We start from the raw sequence: 21,382 nt of genomic DNA, 5'->3' as shown, positions 1-21,382 counted from the left end.
AATATGGCACCGTAAATCACCACCATTTTTTTTTTTTTTTTTTTTTTTTTTTGGGGGGGGGGTTAATGAATAGCCAGTGCTAGCAATAGCAATATGTGAGTACCCCCCCCCCCCAGGGATTACCAAAATTGCTGATGCTAAATACATGTACATGTACATGTAGTATTGATGAATCACTATAGCGTACGTGAGCATACATGTACTATATTGCAATCAATTACATGTATGAGGTTTACATGGTGATGATCATCATTCATGTGAGTCTTGACAACACCGGGAATTGAATATTGCAATACCAGAACTTTACACGACATGAATTCTAAATGAAAGCAAAATTTATTCTTTGTACATTCATTTTCATAACTACACGTAAAGATGATTGCTTTTATCTAAGCAAATTTAAAAGAGTTTCCAATTTCATAAGAGTGTTTGCAAGACATGGAAAGAAGAGCTTCAAATTTATCAGACTTGAAACTCATGTTATCATTATGAAGTGTGAACTATCGTGTTTCAACTCTCTACTCCACCTGTATTTCTATGAGACGTATGTGACAGCAGGGAAAAAAATACTTTAACAATTTTGGGGGCTACTTTTCAAGCTTGCTTGCATGAAAATAACACTCTTTAATTTGTTTTGCAAATTTTGGGGGGCTCTGTTATGACTTTCGGGGGCTCTTTTGGGCATTTCGGGGGTTAATTTGCCCCGAGCCCCAGTGTATTTTTTTCACTGTGTGACAGGGTATAAAAAAAGATGATTTTGTTGTTGTTAAGGTCCATTTTTCCCCCAGCTAAACTGGACATGACCAGTTGAGAGATATTGCATTACAAACTTGTTGACAGCATTCTTTGTGAGGGGGCCCTTTTTTCATTTACAGGGGGGCTTATTAGGGGCATATCACCCCTCGGTCATCAGCCCCCTTGTATATCATTCTCTTATTCCATAAACTTCTATACAGTGCGTCCCAGAAAAAACGAAAGCGAGAACTATCGATGTTTTATCATAACTTATCACAATTATGATTAATATATTTGGAAAGCTTAGAGTCTCCTCTTTCATTTGATGCAACTCATATGATGCACAAGGAAGACGAAAGACCTGATGCATGGCTGATCTTCAACGAAACGGAGTTAAGTATTTTGTCAACTCTGTTAGTTGCTATTGCAGGCAGCCAGTGAAAACAAACTCGTTTGATCAATTCATGGAAATGCGCACATTACTTTAAACAAACAGAACTTTGTTATTCCTGGCTCATTTTACCTGATTGAGGTGTCATATGAAAGAGAAGAAATTGAACTTTCTAGAAATGTAATTTTCTCCTTGAAATTCAGATATCGCCTGCCAAATGACTTTTTGGTTTCCTCTTTTCAAATTGCTTTTAATCACTCATGCGTGAGATATGAATCATATGGGTTGCATCAAATGAAAGAGGAGGATCTAAGCTTTCCAAATATGTGTCATTTATCAATTATAATTGTGTTTAAGTTATGATAAAACATTGATAATTCTCGGTCTTGTTTTTTCTGGGACGCACTGTATAATAGGAATGCTCTCTAGACTAGAGTGTATGTCGAACCTGTCATTTGGAATCAAGTTCATTATCGCACTTCCCCTCTGGCAAAACTACAAGCATCCTTCGTCAGTCTGATCGGGAAATAAATCAATAACATATTTTTTCATCTGTCAGACTCGAGCAGCATGATTATGACCCTTTTGTTAATGTCACATCTCAGAATGTTGTGCAATTTGTTTTGTTATTCGTGTTTTATGACTTGAAGTATTTTTCTCATTGTTGTCATGAACACAAAGTGAATTGTATGCAAAAAGTATGGCACAATCAGATTTGTTTATATGTTTAGCTCGGTTTTGTAGCTCTAATTTTCCAAATGAAATATTTTAAATGTATTTTTTTTGGGGGGGGGGGATTTATTTAATAGAACTGAATGAAATATTTCTGAATAGGTTGATTTGGAAATTTGCTGAGGGGTGTCAAATGATATTCCTTCAATTACAGGCAGACTGCCTCCAGCAAGGATATTAGAATTTAATGTGCAGTGAAAAAACAGCTGCTAATTGCATTAATTAATCACAATTAAACTGCATTACCTATGTCATTTCATCTTGCTACCAGTAATTAATTTTGATATTAAACATTGATGCAAAGTCCTGTATACATGTAGACTTAAAAATACATAAAAGATGTCTCATAATGTGTACCCTTTAAATTTTCAAGTAATTGAAATCTCATTCAATCCGTTTCTTATTCATGTTTTTTTTTATCATTACAATTTGACATTTATAGAACGATAAATCAAAAATGCAACATTCACAAAATAACAATGTCTAGATCAACATTTAATACAGAGCTTGATTTGGGGGTAAAAAAGCTGCAAACGGGGGCTAGCCTGTATCTCTGTAATTAAGAAAAAAATGGTCTGAATTTGTAATACATGTTGTTAAGTTGCAGATGTATATTGTTTTATTTGATTTCGGTACTTGTGCACTTTTACAATAGTGACTGCGTGGCGGAATATTCCCCAGGTAGTGGAGCATGTGCACTGTTATGTTTGGAATATCAGTGGAATCCAATGACTAGAGTAATAATAATTACATTGTAAAGTGCTTAGATGCTTATTCGCTATACCAATGTGACTATTATTATTATGAGTATTATCAGTAGATGTATTGAATATAATTCTTATTTCATAACCATAAATTGGACAAAGACTCTTTGGAAAGGCTGTACAGTACTCGGTAGATGTATGGACACGGTTGACGATGCAGTGTTAATTTTACACGTACAGCTGTACCTTCTAGCTGGTCACTAGTTTTAATGGGGTTGATATGAATTTGATGACCTTTCTAACATGTCACTCCAATTCGGGCTACCCCTCATTGAGCATACCCATCCATGTCCTTCCTCTGTAGTGTACACATCATCACTCACACTTTATAGATAAACTCCAGTTCTGGTAAAAAAAAGAAAATTAATTCTCACAGAATCAAACAAAACTTACAATGAATGTTCAAGATTTCAAATAAATTACATGTGCCAAACGATTTTGGAAGAAAATGTATACTGGCTGAGTAATGAGCATAGAAAGACAAGGAAGTCAAGGTAGTACTAGCCCCGACACCATGTGTGTTGTCCCATATATAGCTTTCTGTGTGCAGTGCTTGTTACTTTACGAAGACTCGGTCAAATTTATTATGATTTTGATGACTCCAGAACCTTGCAGTGCACACCAATACTTACATGCTACATGATCAACTGTTTCTGATCCTTTCCACACCTTTTCTTTCACAATGCAATCGCATTACCAGTACTAAAGTTTATCTTTAAATAAATTGTAATCTACTTGCTATGCTGGATGAAAATTTTGTAAATATACTGATTTTTGTGGATAGAACATATGTACATGCATATGCACATATTACATTGTATGTGAACCTGATTACAATTCATGAATTTGTACGATTACAGTATTTTATCCATTTAAAATATGCGCACCAAGATGACATTTATATGCCATGAAATTATTGTAGGAGGGGCACATGAACTTTAAAACATGTGAGTTATCAGAAGATTCTTAATTCAATAGAATTCAGTGTATTTTTTTTCAATTTAAAGGCCTTAATAGTACACAAAGTCATATAGCGTGTCTCCACACAATTTTTTTTATCCCGAAACTCTATAAAGAACGTCGTATAAAGAATCATTGTATAAATTCCAGGGCGTCCACACACAAGAAACGTCGTATAAAGAATCATCGTATAAATTCCAAGGCGTCCACACACACAAGAAAGTAATCCCGAAACTCTACAGCGAAACGTCCTATACATGTACATGTTGCTGCGCAGTTTGCTACTGTGGTCATGAAACGGAAGCGGAAATGAGAGGTCAGTTCTTCTTCCGCGTGCGGTCACGTTAAGCCCTGCCCAGTTATACCGTTCTAGTTCGACCAGTTATACTAGTTACGTCCACACACAACACATTCCGTGCTTCTTTATCGAGTTCTAGTTCGAAACGATGCCCATGCAGACCCACGTTTATTATACAACGTATCGTTGGTATTAAAGCGTACACACACACAATTTCATTGTATAACTATACTGTTTCGGGATAGTTATACAATGAATTGTTGCGTGTGTACACAGGGATACATGTTTGTAATGTTTACCTACAATTCACATGTAAACATGAAGGCCGATGTAAAAAATCTGTTTACTTCGGAGAGATTTAGGGTCACAGATGTATTTGTGCTTCCAGTTTCCCTTTAATGTACATCCTAATGATTGAAGTATGTCACCTTCCATGTCTGTATTAAGGTTAGAATTTGAGGACACGTACAGAACGAGGTTTATATCAGGCACTCTGGTTTAGTCATCTATCCCAAGCCTTTCTATTCGTTCACCCCTCGGTATTTATACACTCAGTAGGTATGTCTTCATCTGCTCGAGATTGCCAAATAGCCCGCTACTTCTGATCCTGGATATTAGCCTGATCGTGAAATACTGTAGGGGGCTATTTGGTGAAGGCGTAAATAGCTGGCTCTTTGCTTGGGAAATCATCCCAAGATATCTTTGGCTAGTTTGCAAAATATCCTGCTATTTGTCCAGTGCATGTATACGTTTTCACCAGCCCGAAGACTCGCACTACCTGTATGCGCAAACGCTTAGCAAAATATCTCGAGCTAATTTCTTGAGCTCGAGTTTCAAGTTTTGAGGTCGAGTCTCGAGCTGATGAAGCTGCGATTTGTAACTTCAGGCTTATTTCCCAAATTAGAAATAGCGGGCTGTTTGGCAATCTCGAGCTGATGAAGACAGGCCTTCAGCCTTCAGAGGAGATAGGAGGAGGGGGGGGGGGGGGGAATATTTCCTCAATAGCCAGAAATTTGCCACAGGATATTCAATGATGCATCCGTAAAATCACGAGTTACTCACTGAGAGAGGACGAGTAGGGGTATAGACTATTGCCACGTGAGCTACTAGAGCTTCATGCAGTGTTTAAAAATGATCTTACTAGCTCGTCGATTTATTCCCATTTCATAGAGTGTAGGACCCTAATCCTTTCGTATGGTTTTCATGTCTGTTTTGAAGTACGTGTAGGATCCATGTAATCATGTATTAGATAGGGGTAAGTACGTGTCAAATGATATTCCAATGTTCAACCCATAGCGGTTCAGAACGTGTCTCCTTTTTAGTGACCTTTTCTTTTGTTAATATTTTGATCCAGAATTCTTGGAATAACGCATTTACACAAGCAGAACGAGCATATCACAGAATTTGTTTTAATTCAGTACATTCATTGTGCTGTTCATGGATATATGAACGATATCATTGTACATGTACGTACATGTAACCATGACAGTCTCTAATTGGCAATGCGGTGCTATATTCATAATCACTTTTTGTTGTACAAATTGGCAACATTGGTTGATTTCACATGTATACAGCTATATACATTTTTATATTTTTGAATTACTTAGGAGTGGAAAATAAGAATTATTTGTGCCATTACAGTCTCGTATTGGCAATGCGGTGCTAAATTTTTAATAACTTTTTGTTGTACAAACTGGCAATTATTACCGTATGTTGAATTTAGTGATTATCATTCACATTGCTTCATTTCATATACATTTTTATATGTTTTAACTGGTACTTGGGAGTGAAAAATGAGAATTATTGGTGCCAATTTTCAAGGATAAAAAAGTGATTAATTTCAAAGACCATGCATGTACATGTAGAAATACTGTGAACTGTGAACTGCTATTGGAATAGTGTGGACACAAGCTGCAGTACGTCTCGTGTAATAATTTGGACATGGATTTTGGTCTTGAGCAAGTTCATTGTTCATAAATTTAATTTAATTTTATAAGTAATTAGATTCTAATCAAATCCGTTATTTACTTTTACTGTCATTTGTTTAAACACCGATTGCCCGGTAATTGAATCTTTTGCTCATATGCATCACAGTTGTCAGTTCTTTTTACATGATTCAATCGGCGTATCTACAGTTTGATTTTATGTGTAACATGGAAACAGTCTGTACTTCTAATAAAAGGCATTTCTTTTATGTGAATTAGATCAATCAAGATCTTAAAGGTAATACAAAGTTTTGGTATGGGGTCATGAATTTGGTTCAAATTAACATAATGGAAGCATATGTGATCCTACAATACTCAGTACTCGAGTCTAAAATGATGAAATTGTAAAGCTGTTCATGTTGTATAGCTCCCTCTCAAGGTCAAGATATCAATTTAGCTATAAAATAATGTTTCTTGACTAGAATCGACCGATTGGCTATTCCCGTTTGGAAATTATATATCACAACTGCATATTCTGAGATTTTCATGGTCGCAGCTACCATTGTTTGGCCGGAGGCGCTATTTGAAATTTATCAAAATTTACCGGGAGCACCGGTAAATTTTTTAATTCAAATTTTCTTTTAAGCAGAAGTGTTTTAGGGGCTAAATTTTCTGGTGCTTATAATACATCCACAGGGGCATCCAAATATATCAAAATTGTAAAGAATCACTATCCACCCATTTTTCAAATTTCCCAAAACTTTGTATTACCTTTAACATATAATAGACTATCACATTGGAAAAGGGCTACACGTACATGTACATGTAAAACATCACAATTCTGTCCGTGCATACATTCAGTAGGAAAGATTTTATTTAAAATATTCAAAAGTTGACAACTTGTCTAAACGCAATGAACATTTGGACTTTAAATTATTCCTGATGAGGATTGACAGAGAGAAAGAAGAAAAGAGAAGAAGAAAAAGAAAACTTAGATAAGCAAAATAAGTGGCAGGAGAAGAAGGAGAAAGTAGAGCAAGAATAAACAAGAGGAACAAGAAACAATAGGCGCGTCTTCATCATCTCGAGATAGCCAAATAGCCCGCTATTTCTGATTTGGGAAATAATCCTGAAGTTACAAATCGCGTCTTCATCAGCTCGAGATTCGACCTCGAAACTTGAAACTTGACCTTGAGAAATTAGCTCGAGATATTTTGCTCAGCGTTGGCACATAGTGTGAGTCTTTGGTCTGGTGAAGACGCACCGGACAAATAGCTGGATATTATGCCAAATAGTGGGATATTGGGATGACAATCCTGACCAAATATCTCGCTAATTGCTACATCGGTCTGATGAAGCGCAAATTAGCTGGATAGTTTGCGATCAGGATAGTTCAAATAGCTGGATATTTGGCAATCTCGAGATAGTGAGGACAGGCCTATTGGGGGAGGAGAGTGTGGAAAATAAACAAGGAGGATCAAATTTCAAAGAAAACAAGAATTGTGCTCTTAGCAGAGTACTTGAATTGGATAGCATATGAACTCTTTCTGTGGATTCCACTCTTGAGTATATATAAAAGGCTTGTTCAGATATGGCGTGGTAAAACTGCCGCAAAAAGCTGCTGCGTTTTTTAAAACGTGTAAGGGAATGAAACCACGCACAACAAAGGACTTGCAAGAATCAACTGAGCGCTATGTTTAAAGATAAAGACCAGTTATGGTCATGCGATTGCATTGTGAAAGGAACGTTGTGGAATCAATCAGAAAAGGTTGATCCTCTAGCATATAAGTATTGGTGTGTACTGCAAGGTTCTGGAATCATCAAAATGATAAAAAATGGCCCAGTCTTGGTAAAGGTACAAGCACTGTACACAGAAAGATGTATACAGGACTACGCAACACGTGCGTTATATCTATCAGGTCCAAATAGATATAATAATTTTCCAAATATATCAATTAGTAGGCAGTTTCTCGGCCAAATTTGTATCATCACATATTATTCAAAACATATTCTTTCACATGATTGGTATTAATAAGAGCTTCCATTTCATTTTTTGAGAGGGGGGGGGGATGTTTCCAAAACTGGTCTTTACCTTTAAGATACAGAAATGTGAAGCATTTCACATTTGACATTAAAAAAACCCCAATGGTTTTAACATGTCATGTGTGAACGGACCCTTAGCCTACAGATGTAGATCATGCCAATTTGGAGTTCTGTGAAAGCAAACATTTTCTTCCCTCCAGCCGTGAGTGTTCTCAAGAACTGGGACACATACTCCAAATCTGACTAACATTGGTGTGACATATTCAGGACATGTACTTTTTTTTGTGTGGCCTTTCTTTACTCGATAAGGTTTTGTTACTCTCTTTTGCCTTGTCGGCTTTATATGGCATGCATTATTCATGATGAAGTAGCAATTAGAAGTTACCTGGACAGTTCTTTTTTTTGTAAAGGGGGCACCTGGAGAATTACCTTGTACATATTGTACATGTACTGATGTACGCAATCTATGTCATGTGCTGGCTGTTGCTGAGAAGAAAGATTTAATTTTGTACATGTCTGTTGGAGCCAGAAGGATGTTAATCAAGTACTTTTACATAGAGCAAGTGCCCTTCTCACTCCAATCAGATGATGTCATCATATTATATTTGTACTGTTATGGGTAATTCATTCACTAGGATTCTGTGCGGTTAAATATGTACCTGCATTAATTTGATTGACAGCAGTTGGTTGATTTGTAAAATGCAATGGAGAATGAGGTTACAGTTATTTTTCTATTGAAGTCATCAAGTACTACAGACAGTAACATAAATGATGGCACTGGGTATGTATTGACTACGTCAGTTTACACATCAAGTAATTTCCTTGTACAGAATCAGAAGCAGTTGTGCTGGTCACACAGTTTTACAACCACATGAAATATATATTTAATGTAGAAAATGTCACATTTTATAAACTCATTAGGCCGGTACATTATATGATTCATGAAGTGATATTTACATTTATATTCAGATACAAACATTTGAGGATTTTTCTGACTTTGTCAAACCCAAACTTGTCAGTATTTGATGACAAAATGTCTATAATATTTTGCTTTTTATCCCATCTAATACAGATCTTGCAACAAGAGACCGCGTTCTGAAGTTCCTGGCACCACTGGACAAGTCTCCGAGTTCCCAGCACCGTGCATTCAAAACAACGTCAATCATCAGTCCAAAGCCAAAAATTGAAAAGCGGGACTTTACAAAAGTCAACAGTGACCGCGTGGTGTGCACATCTGGTGATTTGAATGGGTTGGAGGCAGGTGTAGGAGAGAGTGACTCTTCACCTGATTTAAGTGAGAGGTTACGTTGCGCAGGAGCATCGAACGGAGAGACAGAAGAACTCCGGGGTCTTCAGTCACCAGTCCTTCCTAACAGGACAGGCTTTGATAATGAGTTAAGGGAGAATGGTGTAGGAGAGATCAAAGACCATTTAGTGACTCCCAAGAGCAACGGCTTAGATGCCTCTCAACCTACAGATAGCTTGGTAAACTCACATTCCTGTAATTCAGATGCAGATGCAACTGAAGAGTTTGTTGGTCAGATACTCACAACGACCGCTCTGATACACCGTGAGGATTCACTCAAAGAGGGAGGTCTTTCACCAGCGAAACGTCTAGATACTGTAGAGGAAGGAAGGAAAGATGTTTTAGATGGCTGTGTACAGTCCAACACTGTCCTTGCCGACCCGGAAGTAGTCCGGGAGACTGACCTTACTGTGAGCAGTGCAGAAACTGATACCACGATGAACAATGGACATTCTACAGCTGAGCTGGTGCGGATCACCAGTCACCAGCTACCGACAACATTCAGCCACAGTCAAGATGTACGGACTCGAATAGAAAATGGGACCAATGTGTCCTACAACAACGACACCATGTCGTCCCCGGTTGACAGTGCCTTTGTAACGTCGTCTCCCATCGTGAAAGTGAAGACCACTGCAACGACCGTTAGTCTGGGTAGGAACACACCCTCGGAGGTACAAGTAAAGAGTGTCCAGCAACCAATGGAATCCTCAAGGCCGAAACTCTCCACAAATGCAATAGGAATTCAGACGAACCCTTCTGACTTAGAACCTAGGATAGAAAACGGAGGCTTGAAAGGGAAGTGTGAACTCTCAGCAGCGATGGCTGCACCTACAGCAGGTCAGACAATGCTTGGTAACGGTGGAAATATTGGGTCTGTGGATTTGCCGAGTTTAACACCAAGGGACAGGGAATCAACTTCAAGTTCAGGTAGTGATGATTACGAGTTCCCGGACATGAACACCTTGGAGAGTGCTCTCCATGAAAACCCCAAGAACTTGGATTTGCCATCAGCCAAAAGACTGGCAAAGAGACTCTATGAACTTGATGGTTTTAAGAGAGAAGATGTATCCATTCATTTAAGTAAGAGGTAAGTAAAGGCGAACATGGATTGTATGAATAATGTATTTTGTATTCGTGCAGTAGGACATTGGCCAGATATTAACCTGCACTTGCTACTCTCCACCCAGGTGTCAAATGGGTACCCGGTAGGATGCGGCCGTCATTGTTGGTCAAACAGCTTGTGAGCCTCAAGTAACGCCTGGCTGGAATGCTCCCCAGGGAGTGGAGATTGTGCACACAATGTGTGCGGGCAAGCACTGAATCCAATGACCGGGGTAATAGTATATTTGTAAAGCGCTTAGAGACATTTGCATTAAGCGCTATATAAAAATTAAATATTATTATTATCATTATTTCATGTTTGTTTGGAAAGATTGTCATTTAACAAACTTCTTGGCTGTTTTTAATATCTGAGGGCAGGTCCTAGTCTTTGAGCCTCATGTTTAGACTTTCCTCTACTCCATTTTTTCTAGGACGTTCTGTATGACCTTATGTATCATCACCTCTCAAAACAAGATCAAATACTGTAGTACCGTAATTAACCACACTTTTTTGCCGCCGAAAAATTCGAAGTCGGGGGTGCGTCTTATACACGGTACACACAAAAAAAACAAAAAAAATTGAAGTTTCAATTTATGCCCCTCCACCTGGCGCTATGCCTGCCAATGTCTCCCAGCTCAGTAATCAGTGTTTTGACTCACCACTCGTAAACTAGAACAACACTCAAATTTGTCTGTCATCTTGTTTTGAAAATAATCTTTCTGATAGATCTCAATATGTAGTTTATAATAATAATTACATTACATGGCGTACCACAAGGTTCTATCCTAGGTCCACTACTGTTTTTTAATTTCCATTAATGATCTTACACATTCAGCTGCACCTTGCAGTTAAATGAAAAGGCCTTCCCGCATGGGGTTTTTAACATGGACCTGGCTTGCTGCCGACAGAGTTTTTTTTTTTTTTTTTTTTTTCAGGGCAAAAAAGAGGGGTGCGGCTTATACACCGTTAATTACGGTACATGTACCTCTCTCCTATTCAGTTTTCTCACATAGGCCTACATTTTTCCTATATACAAATCGCTGCATTTTGAAGAGGAGCTATATTTGTAACTTCTGCAAAAATGCAACAGCTTTGGAAATAGCTTTAAGATGTATAAGGGTGCATTTATCATGTCTTGCCACTAGATACATGTATGTACATGTACATATCGAACCCCACTATACGAACGTGATTTGCGGGATGTCGCGTTTATCGTCTCTTTACGATTCAAAATAAAGGCCTTGTCTCTGCGCAGCTGCTTTGCGTCGTTTGACCCAGGAAGCAAACAGTTTCTTGAAGGTCAACTACACACACATGCTTGTACAACAACATGACACATCACATGGCGCGCGCTAGCCTCCGAACCGGATATTAACCTGGGAAGGTCCGATTTGTATGTTGGGTTCAAAACAGCTTTGCGTTTATCATATCTCAGAAACGTGATTCTGGCTGTATGTCACATTCAAAATGCACCTTTTTCATTACAATATGCCCATATCTAAAGATGTTTGAAAAAGGCTTTGCGTTTATCACCTTTAAAATTTGACTGAAAAACGTTTGAGAAACCTGATTCTAGGCAAGAAATTGGTCAATAAACGCACCCTAAGATGTATACAAGTTGTTGTTACACTTCATTCATTTCATAGATGAAATGCCGAGTGCTGATTTAGACATCCAATCCTTGAAAATCTATCCATTTTAGGAATGAATTCTGCAAACTCGTGGCAAGGGAGTACCTGAGCTACTTTGACTTCACGGGGGACAGGCTGGACGAGGCGCTGAGGGAGTTCCTGAGGTGCGTCACGGTCATCGGAGAATCGCAGGAGAGAGAGAGGGTGCTGGCGCATTTCTCTCATCGTTACTTTGACTGTAATCCAGGAGTTGTGGAGTCCTCTGATGCGGCTCATACCCTTATATGTGCCGTCATGCTGCTTAACACCGACCTACATGGGCAGGTAAGTCATCTTTAAAGGCATCGTTTAACAATGTTCAATCTGAGATGCACGGCCCTACGTGTTATCAGTGTCTGTGATGTGGTGTAATATTGAAGCCCTAAAAAAATTGCGCTTCAAAATGATCATGAAGCGCCTCAAAAAGGTAAAAATCTTTGAGTGACCGGTTTTACCATACTCATTTTCCCCAATAGACTGTAGTGTTATAAAAACTGTTGAAATTTTGATTTCCAATCATAAATATCTTGATAATCAGACAGGCGATCGGCTTGTATAAGTCATGGGGTTCCTGACTGACCTAAAGGTTCACAATTAATAATTTCAGCATGAGCTAAATCCAGGATTTTGTTTAGAATCTGAGACAAAGATACCCAATCCCTTTAGCCTTATCATCAGTTCTACACTAAGGGCTTGATCGGATATGAAGTGGTAAACCATGGCGTTAAAACAAAAAAAAATGTTACTCGTAGGCATCTGCCCAAATTTATTTTGCAACGTATCCATCTCAGGGGATGCTCAAGGCACCTCAAAAATTAGTATTATTACCTTGGCTTTAATAGCCCACTTGCAATAAGCTACTAAAAGCATTTGAAAAGAATAAATTCCTACCAGGTACCCATTTACTACACCTAGATGGAGAGTGGCAGTTGATAATTAATGCCTTGGTCTTGCCAATGGACTTTGGTACGCTCAAAAAATGAAGACAGGTCTAGGTTTCCGCTTGGTTGTATATGAACTCAACGATATGCCAGTTGAGCTATTTTATTCAACCTGAAAGTAGAATAAAAATAAGCATCCTCAGTATACATGTCTATATCACATAAAATGTACTGAACTAAATCAGTATGCATTTATCCGGTAATGTATAATCAAAAGCCTTAAATAGCATTCATTAAAAGTCTTGACTCTATATCCAAAAACTCTCTAAAAGGCCTAAACCCCCATTAATCTCTATGTCAAAATAACATATCTTGACAGAAATACTGCTTTCATTAAAACCCGAGTAACCAAGGTCCCCAGCCTAGATAAATTCCTAGTCAAGACTACCTTTAAATATATGCTTAATAAATAAATCCCATCTTACTCAAAGTATGTCAAACTTGTCTTTCTTATTTAGACTCATTGAACTTTCATAATAAATTCCCAAAAACCTGACTGTAATTCAGTCTTTTTCTTTCATAACTCTGATTTATCCGACACTTATTTCATATGTCAATACCAATATTTATAATTTGTCAACTAAAACAACCTTAAATCAACCTCTGACTAATGTCATTATAAGTCGGTGATTTAAAAAGCACAAAATCCCTCTTTATAAATGTGAATTAAACACTAACTAAATACCGCACATACTTTCAATGTAAACGTACACATTACGCTGCACACTTCTATACACATTAACATGCACATTACTAACACATCTTCGTACTCGAATGTGACACCAAATAATCATTAATTTCCACCAATTCATTATCATACACTTTATAATATCTTATCCAAGCTTTACTCACTTGTTTTGCGGAAATTGCTAGCGACTCTGAAATACCGTTGCCATTTTCCTAAACCTGGAATTCTGGCCTCTAAATAAGCATCTGAAATGATATGTCAGACCACATCCGTGGAAAAATGTGCTCTGCAACGTATACACTTACTTGACCCTAGAAGTAGGTCAGGGTCAATACGGTATCTTGCAAAAATCTTGGAAAAAACAAATAACTTTCATGTTTCGCTGAAACAGACTTGATAAAGAGCAGTGAAACAGAAAGTCATGATTTTTGTGAGAGGTTCAAGAGGCATCTATGAATCAACTTCAAAAACACTACGGAAGAGAAGTACTTGTCTCAAGGGCTCTTACTGTGTCAAGGATATAAAAAACATCTTTGAAACGAACTATTTTCATGGTTTCAACTATCTTTTCTCCTGGGCTGATATTCAATTTGATACTTATGTCAGAAATATGAGTATTTTACTCAGTTTTAGGCTAAGATGAAACACTTGAACTAAATCTGGTATTCAATTGAATTTTTTGTCCTATTTTACCCTAAGTTTGAAATAGCTCCTGACTAAAGGCTTAAACCAAAAGGCAAAATGAAAATGATTATGAAAATCATATTTTGTATTGTGACAGATGATAATAAGACCTCCCTTCAACAAAAATTCTTGTTTGCAATGGATGATTTGTAAATATACATTAAACCTTGCAAATGCTACTCCAGTCTCTTCTCGCATCCTTCCCATTAATGGCATTGTTTTAACAATTTGTTTCCAGTTTTACAAATCTGAGATGCCTGGCCCTACATGATATGGTGTAATATTGAAGCCCCAACAAATTGCACTTCAAAATGATCATGAAGTGCTTCAAAAAAGTAAAAATCTTTGAGTGACCGGTTTTACCATACTCGTTTTCCCCAAAAGACTGTAGTGTAATGAAAACCGTTTGGCAAACGGTTTTCAAAATTTGTAATTCCAATCATAAATATCTTGATAATATGACAGGCGATCGGCTTGTAAAAGTCATGGGGTTCCTGACTGACCTAAGGTTTATAATTGCAGCACAAGCTAAATCCAGGATTTTGTTTCAGAATCTGAGACAAAGTTACCGGATCCCTTTAACTGTGGCACCATCTTTGCCTTAGACGATAATATACCTGTAGTACTCCCTGAAAAATCATAACTATCACATAAATATAAACCCTAGTCCCTTGTACCCTTGTTTGTGTAGTGTCATCTTTGATGTCCAGATACCCTCAAGGTGTGAGTAGCATTTGTAGTGTGTCTCTTCTCGCATCCTCCCCATTAACTTGAAGTTCTCGAACCTTCAGTTAATGACTGACCACTGCAGGAGCGTGAAGATGAACACAAAAGCAAGGATTTTTCATGGAAAAATAGCTTGTTACTTCCTTTCTCCTGCTATTTTGTTGTTCATCCAAATATTAAAAGGCTCAGGTGTCGGCAATCTAAATCTCACCTTCATGTATTTTTCTTAAAAGAGGACATAATGTTTTGCCTAGTTTACTTTAAATTAAGGTATATGGTTAGGTTGTAAGAAAACTAGATCGTGAGAGTGGTGAAAAGTAGATTGCATTTAAATAGTCATTCTGGTTGGAATGGGTAGTGTATTTTACAAGAGCTTCGTTTCTTCTAAAATATTTATATTCCACATACTAAGAATCTTGCTCTACGATTGGTCAAAAGTAAATCACGTGATATAAGATAGTTCGCCCATCATTGATGGGAGAAGAAAAGTTCATTACACTGTGTAGATAGTACTACTATATACACAGTGCAACGCACTTTCACTGAAGATTATCCAAAAGCGCACTAAAACCGGCGTAAATAAACGTGCATTACCAATGAGCGCAATTAAAACAAACACATGCGCGCACCGTACACACAAGGGGTTGGGTTAAACTTAAACCTTTTTCGGGGGTGTGAATTTGGGCCTAGGTGTCTTTTATGTAGATACACACACGTCCTTTTCTTTCTGTAGTTAAATTGTTTCAGATGTGGAATATAAAGCAAATAATCACCTTTTGGTTTCAGGCGATGGCAAACTATCACTTCCTCGTCGATCAGAATGTATATCCAGATACCCTCGGAAGTGATAGTTTGTCCCATCACCTTCACCAACGGTAATTATTTGCTTACTAGCCATGGAAGAAAAGGGATTATTTTGTGGCAGAAAAGAATATTTAGAGCATGAGCATGATCGATGTATGAAGTTAGCTCACATCCAAAGGTTCTTCCGAAATTGAGTCAGTACACAGGGAACTTTACAGTGCTTTGTTTTGTGAGATTGTACTACAAAGTTGAATTTAAGCATAACAATACGTAATTCATGGACACAATTCAAAAAATCAATTATTGACAACAAATTGAATTCATATTCTTCCAATTTTTTTGAGTTTTATGGGACTTGACAAGGTTCACACATGCAGCATTTATGCAAAGTATAAGGTGACAAGCAGTGATGTGTACACAACTGCTACTCATTTTCCAAGAATAAGCCTGGCATCCAGGCAGTTTCAAGTTCTTCAGTTTGAAGGAAAACATTACGTGGAGGGTTCAGTGACACAAAGACGTACATGTAACTCCATATTTGGCCAAAATGAGTATTTGATATCAAAATGTTCAGAAAATGTGGGCTTTTCAGGAAACACAAAGACTTACCTCCACCCAACACCCCGTTGAAGTCAATGACTAGTGAAACATAGACTTAACTCCTTAAGGCACAAGTGCCCAAAATTGCCAAAATGGAGTTACGTCTTTGTGTTACTGACCCCTCAATATATATGTGTAAGTTGAGGAAAAGTCATTCGTGATCTGCTCTGGCTGGAGGTAGATTAGTCTGCAAGCACAGACCCTAATTTGACACTTTATCAAAAAATTGTTGTGTCTTGAGAGAAGCCTAGCCCAGCTACCTACTGGTGTCAGGAGCAGCTACAGTACATGGCCTATGGTAGTCTTATAGTGCAGACTCACTTTTACGACTGACCAGGGTTTGTGCTTGCAGACTAGAGGTAGATTACCCCTTTCAAGGAGAAGGAAGATAGTCTTCAATTTCCAGACTCTGTCAACATTCTCAGAAGCAGTCAAACTGCATGTAATAATAATGCACACACTTCATGAAAACGCATATTTAGTGCCTTGAGGCCAGGCTAAACCAGACAAAGCAAATCTGATTGTGTATAGTTGACTTGATAGAGGTACACAGGTGCATTGGCATTGCATTGGTGACAGCCAAACGTAGAACATTTAATTATCATTGGCCCAATTGCTTGATTGGTACATGTATATCTATTCCCTTCATTCTGTTATATCTTTTAGCTCTTCTCCTGCGTTTGATTTCAAATGATTTTTTTTATTTCTCATGCAAAACACTATACAATGAACAAGTTTATATCATAGGTCTATACACTGGACGATGCTATAATTGCTTTGATGTGCATTTTTGGAACATGGCTGTTTAATTACTTTTCTGGAGTAATGTCTAGTACGGTCAATAAACTGTCCCCTATCCTATCAAGCTTCGCAAACAAGAGAAGGGGTCCATGCAAACATTGTTGAACTGAATGGGGAGTCAGAATATTTATCAGACCTTTCAAAAACAAACATTGACAAAAAGTATACCCTTGATGAATACAATTTACTTATTTTTCATAAGGAAATATGCTTTCTTTGAGATATATGTATTTTTTAACTTTCTGTCTTTACTTCTTTTTATTAATCTTGCATCTTAGACCAAAAAACCTAGCGAGCACAAGTACCTTAAATTCACTTTATACCAGTACTTCTTCCAACCCTTAATTTTTAATTCAATTCAATTCAGTTTATTCAATTCTGATAAAATATACAAAACAGAATACAATCATGACAGAATAAGAGTATAAATCCATCAAGAGTACAAAATAAGGTAAAATGATGAAACAATAAAGCAATACATCAGATAACAACTCAAGATAGAGCATTATTGGAATTGGGTGGCCATAAAAAACCATGAGGATTAAGTTTGTTGAGACAACCAGAATTGATGAAGGTATAATAATTAATAAGTTTCATTGAACATTCAATTAAATTTTAATTTAATGGACACTATGATGTACATGTTGTATGCATTTAGATTTCTTTGTACACGTATGTGCTACTGCAGCAGCTTATTTTTAGTGATTCAAGTTTGTCAGAGGCAATTCTTCCTTGATAATGATTTATGGTTTATGATGCAGATGAGTTGATTGGCAATCAAATTACTTGCCATTAAACATGAAACCATGTAGGCCTCTTTTATTAGGTAATTGATGTTACTTGTAGGGTAATAAACGCATGTATACACGGAAACGAATGTTGCTCTTTTTTGCTGATTGTGCCATCACAGAATTAATCCCGACAGTATGTTAAATAAAAATTGATGTAATTTCTCATTTCTTTGTACATTTATGTACATGTAAAACCAATATTGTGCATTTAGTTTCAAGGCAAGACTGCTTTATAAATCATTCAAAACAAAATAATTCAATAAGGTAGGGTATTATCAATACATTTAGGAGAGGGAATAAGACTTTCATTCCTCATTGATCTCTTTGTAAGGCAAAAATAAAAACAAGAACATGTTTAACAGTCTTTTAGCATCCTGCCGTTTTGAAATAAAGGAAGGAGGCCCTTTTTCTTTCTTTCTTTCTTTTCTCAGAATGACCACCAGGTTTCATGTTTTATTTTTATTTTATTTTTTATTTTTTTATTTTTTGTTCCAAAAAAGATTATTTCAGCAGTATATTTTTAATTTTTTTGTTTTGTTATTAAATAAAACAAAAACAGGCAGCCTCAAAAAGGGAAGCAGGCGGGGACGCTAAACATGATTTTTTTTTTTTAATTACTTCGCGTAATAAGAATGAGCTTTCTAATTCTATGTTAAAGAATGCAGTGAGTCCACATCAGGCATAGATATACTGGTGACACACAAAACAGCACACAAAGTCAAACCACGAAATACCTCTATCTTAAAGGGAGCTTTTACATCTTGGAAGCTATGTCAAGGAGGAAAAAAAACCATTCCAAATTATCAATGGTATTACACAAAGAAAAACAGTGAATTGTCTGATCAGCGCAAGGAGGGCACTAACTCTGTTTTAAAGAATATTTAATGCCCTTCTGGCTCCAAACCGAGGAAGTGAAGTATTTTTTTTCTCCAAAGGAAAATTACCAAAGACCAATTTAATTGGATTTACTGCTTTGAAATGTCTATTTATAATTGTTCCACCCCCCCCCCCCCCTCCCCATGTATGGTTCCAGAACACAGTTATCAGTTCTAATTGCTATATTCTCTATTTCAAGAAAACATCACTATTTTGTATGTTTTTGTTCATCGTTTACAGAAATGGAATGTTGTACAATTGACAAAGGCGACCAGATGCAGCATGGTTCCCTCATTTAGTGGACCCTTTTCCTGTTACCCGGTACCCAATGTTTGTTTGGTAATAGGCAGCTAAATATAGTTTAATTTGTCTGTCTAATCTAATGAAATTCCCTTATTCCAAGGGAGAATACTTCCTCGGCAGACAAGCTTTAGGCCTGTCTTCATCAGCTTGAGTTTGCCAAATAACCCGCTATTTTAACTATCCTGATCTCAAATAAGCTGTTAATTTGCGTCTTCATCAGCCTGCTGTCGCAATTAGCAGGATATTTGGTCGAGAAAATATCCCAACAAATCTTGGGTCTTTTTTCGAAAATATCCCTCTACAGTGTGTCTCTAAAAAAAGTAAACCCAACTTCAACGGCAAATTTTCAGAAAACTATAAAATATTTACACATTATTTTTTATGGTTAGATAGTCCAATGAGTCCTCTGTCCAATGATACCACGTAGGTTATGTAACTCTCATGCATGACTGAGCATGATTCAACTTAGTGAATGGGTATGAAATCATCACTGTGGCAAGTTAGAATTGCACTGGAAGTTCATCAATCAAATGACATAGGAAATGTCTGATTTCTTACAAGCATAGCTTAGGGATGTGTACCCTCGACATGACCGCCATTCCTTTCCATGCAAAGCTCGCAACGCCTCCTCATGTCCCTGACAGCACGCCTGATCATTCCCTGATCTTGTCGTAATCGGTTCACTTCACCTGTTATCTGTTGCCTCAGCTCCTGAATTGTGGCCGGTGGGGTTTGGAACACTTTTCCTTTAAGATACCCCCAAAGAAAGAAATCGCATGGTGTCAGATCTGGTGAACGTGCAGGCCACTCAACTGGGAAATGAAGAGCAATGATGCGATTGCCAAAGAGTTCAGTCAAACGATTCCTCACAGCAATAAGTCTGTGGGCTGGGGCCCCATCCTGAGCCCACCAGGCCCTGCGGAATGCTCCACGTCGTTGTCGGGGGAAGATCTGTTCCATCTCAGGCACAATAAAATTGTTCAGCATGTCAAGGTACGCCCTGCCATTGATGTTGCCTTCAAAAAAGTAAGGTCCCACCAATGAACCATTGCCACAAAGACCAATCCAGACACTCACTTTTTCCCTGCTCATGTTCTTATTAAAAGCATATCCCGGTGGATGATGGAGTTCAGCATACTCGTGCTCATTGTGGGTGCTTACCATTCCATCCATGGAAAACGTTGCTTCATCCCCGATGGTAAAAAACTGGAGGAACTGTCGATCTCGGTTGCACCGGTTCACAAACCATTGTGAAAATTGAAGTCGTCTGGGAAAATCAGCTGGTAGAAGTTGGTGCTGAACATGAACATGATATGGATGGAGATGCAAATCCAGTCTTGCTATTCTGTTAAAAGTTGCGCGTGGTATTCCAGTATCATTTCTCCTGGTGCTTATGCGTGGGTTGGCTTGGATGGCCTCTCTTACCACTTGGATGTTTTCAGCAGACCTCCCAGTTCGTCTGTGGCCAGAGTGTCCTTTATTCCTGTTCAAACTGGTTCCGTGATCAGCATACTTTCTCACATTGTACCAGATGGCTCTTTTTGTTGGAGGCTGCCTCTCGGGGAACTGCACCCGAAAAGCATCTTGAACTTCCACGAAACTTCTTGTTTCCTGGTATCGAGTTACCAGGAATACTCTCTGCTCAATTGTCAACTGTACCATGTTTGGAAAGCATGTGAAGTGTGCCTGTGTTAGGAACAACCTTTGCTGAAGTTGTTATGTAATCATAGGCCTAACATGTGACAAAGATTTAACTTCAAATAGGCCCTGAATGCATGACAATAGCAAGAAATAACTTGCCACAGTGATGATTTGACACCAGTTCACTAAGTTGAATCATGCTCAGTCATGCATGAGCGTCAGATAACCTAAGTAATATAATTGGACAGAGGACTTATTGGACTATCTAACCATGAAAAAATAATGTGTAAATATTTTATAGTTTTCTGAAAATTTGCCGTTGAAGTTGGGTTTACTTTTTTTAGAGACACACTGTATATGGGAAACAGCAGGCTAATTTGCACCTTGCCAAGCTAGTTTGTGAAGAGCGTATTGTGCAATTTTGGAGCTTCTGGATAATATCCCGAGGCTGAAAATAGCGGGTTATCTGGCAAACTTGAGCTGATGAGGACAGGCCTTTAGTCACATTGCGCTGTCATTGAAGCATGTGCCAAGCTATATTGCGTACGTCTGGCTGATTGGGTTTGATGGTGGTCTGTTTCAAGAGTGGCTAATTAGCACAC

General features: G+C 37.8%; 1 protein-coding gene and 1 long non-coding RNA gene across 5 annotated transcripts in view; one reads left to right on the top strand and one right to left on the bottom strand.

Moving 5' to 3' along the window:
* LOC586629 (PH and SEC7 domain-containing protein 1) overlaps positions 1-21,382 on the top strand; it is a 76,951-nt gene that overhangs the window by 20,208 nt on the left and 35,361 nt on the right. For all 4 annotated transcript variants that reach the window (XM_030979532.1, XM_030979533.1, XM_030979531.1 and 1 more), the window contains 2 exons: positions 8,921-10,241; positions 11,958-12,210. In XM_030979532.1, coding sequence (XP_030835392.1) covers positions 8,921-10,241; positions 11,958-12,210 — 1,574 coding nt within the window. The remainder of the gene's footprint in view (positions 1-8,920; positions 10,242-11,957; positions 12,211-21,382) is intronic.
* Positions 12,928-13,940, bottom strand: LOC115921678. Its single transcript, XR_004063034.1, has 2 exons — positions 13,719-13,940; positions 12,928-12,978 (listed from the first exon to the last, which is right to left on the bottom strand). It is a non-coding gene; the product is annotated as an uncharacterized LOC115921678 (long non-coding RNA).

This window comes from Strongylocentrotus purpuratus, unplaced genomic scaffold, assembly GCF_000002235.5.
Source record: "Strongylocentrotus purpuratus isolate Spur 01 unplaced genomic scaffold, Spur_5.0 spur5_scaffold_10, whole genome shotgun sequence".
In the NCBI taxonomy this organism is placed as follows: Eukaryota; Metazoa; Echinodermata; class Echinoidea; order Camarodonta; family Strongylocentrotidae; genus Strongylocentrotus; species Strongylocentrotus purpuratus.
Note: the sequence above shows the minus strand (reverse complement) of the source record. Positions and strands in the feature narration are given on the sequence as shown.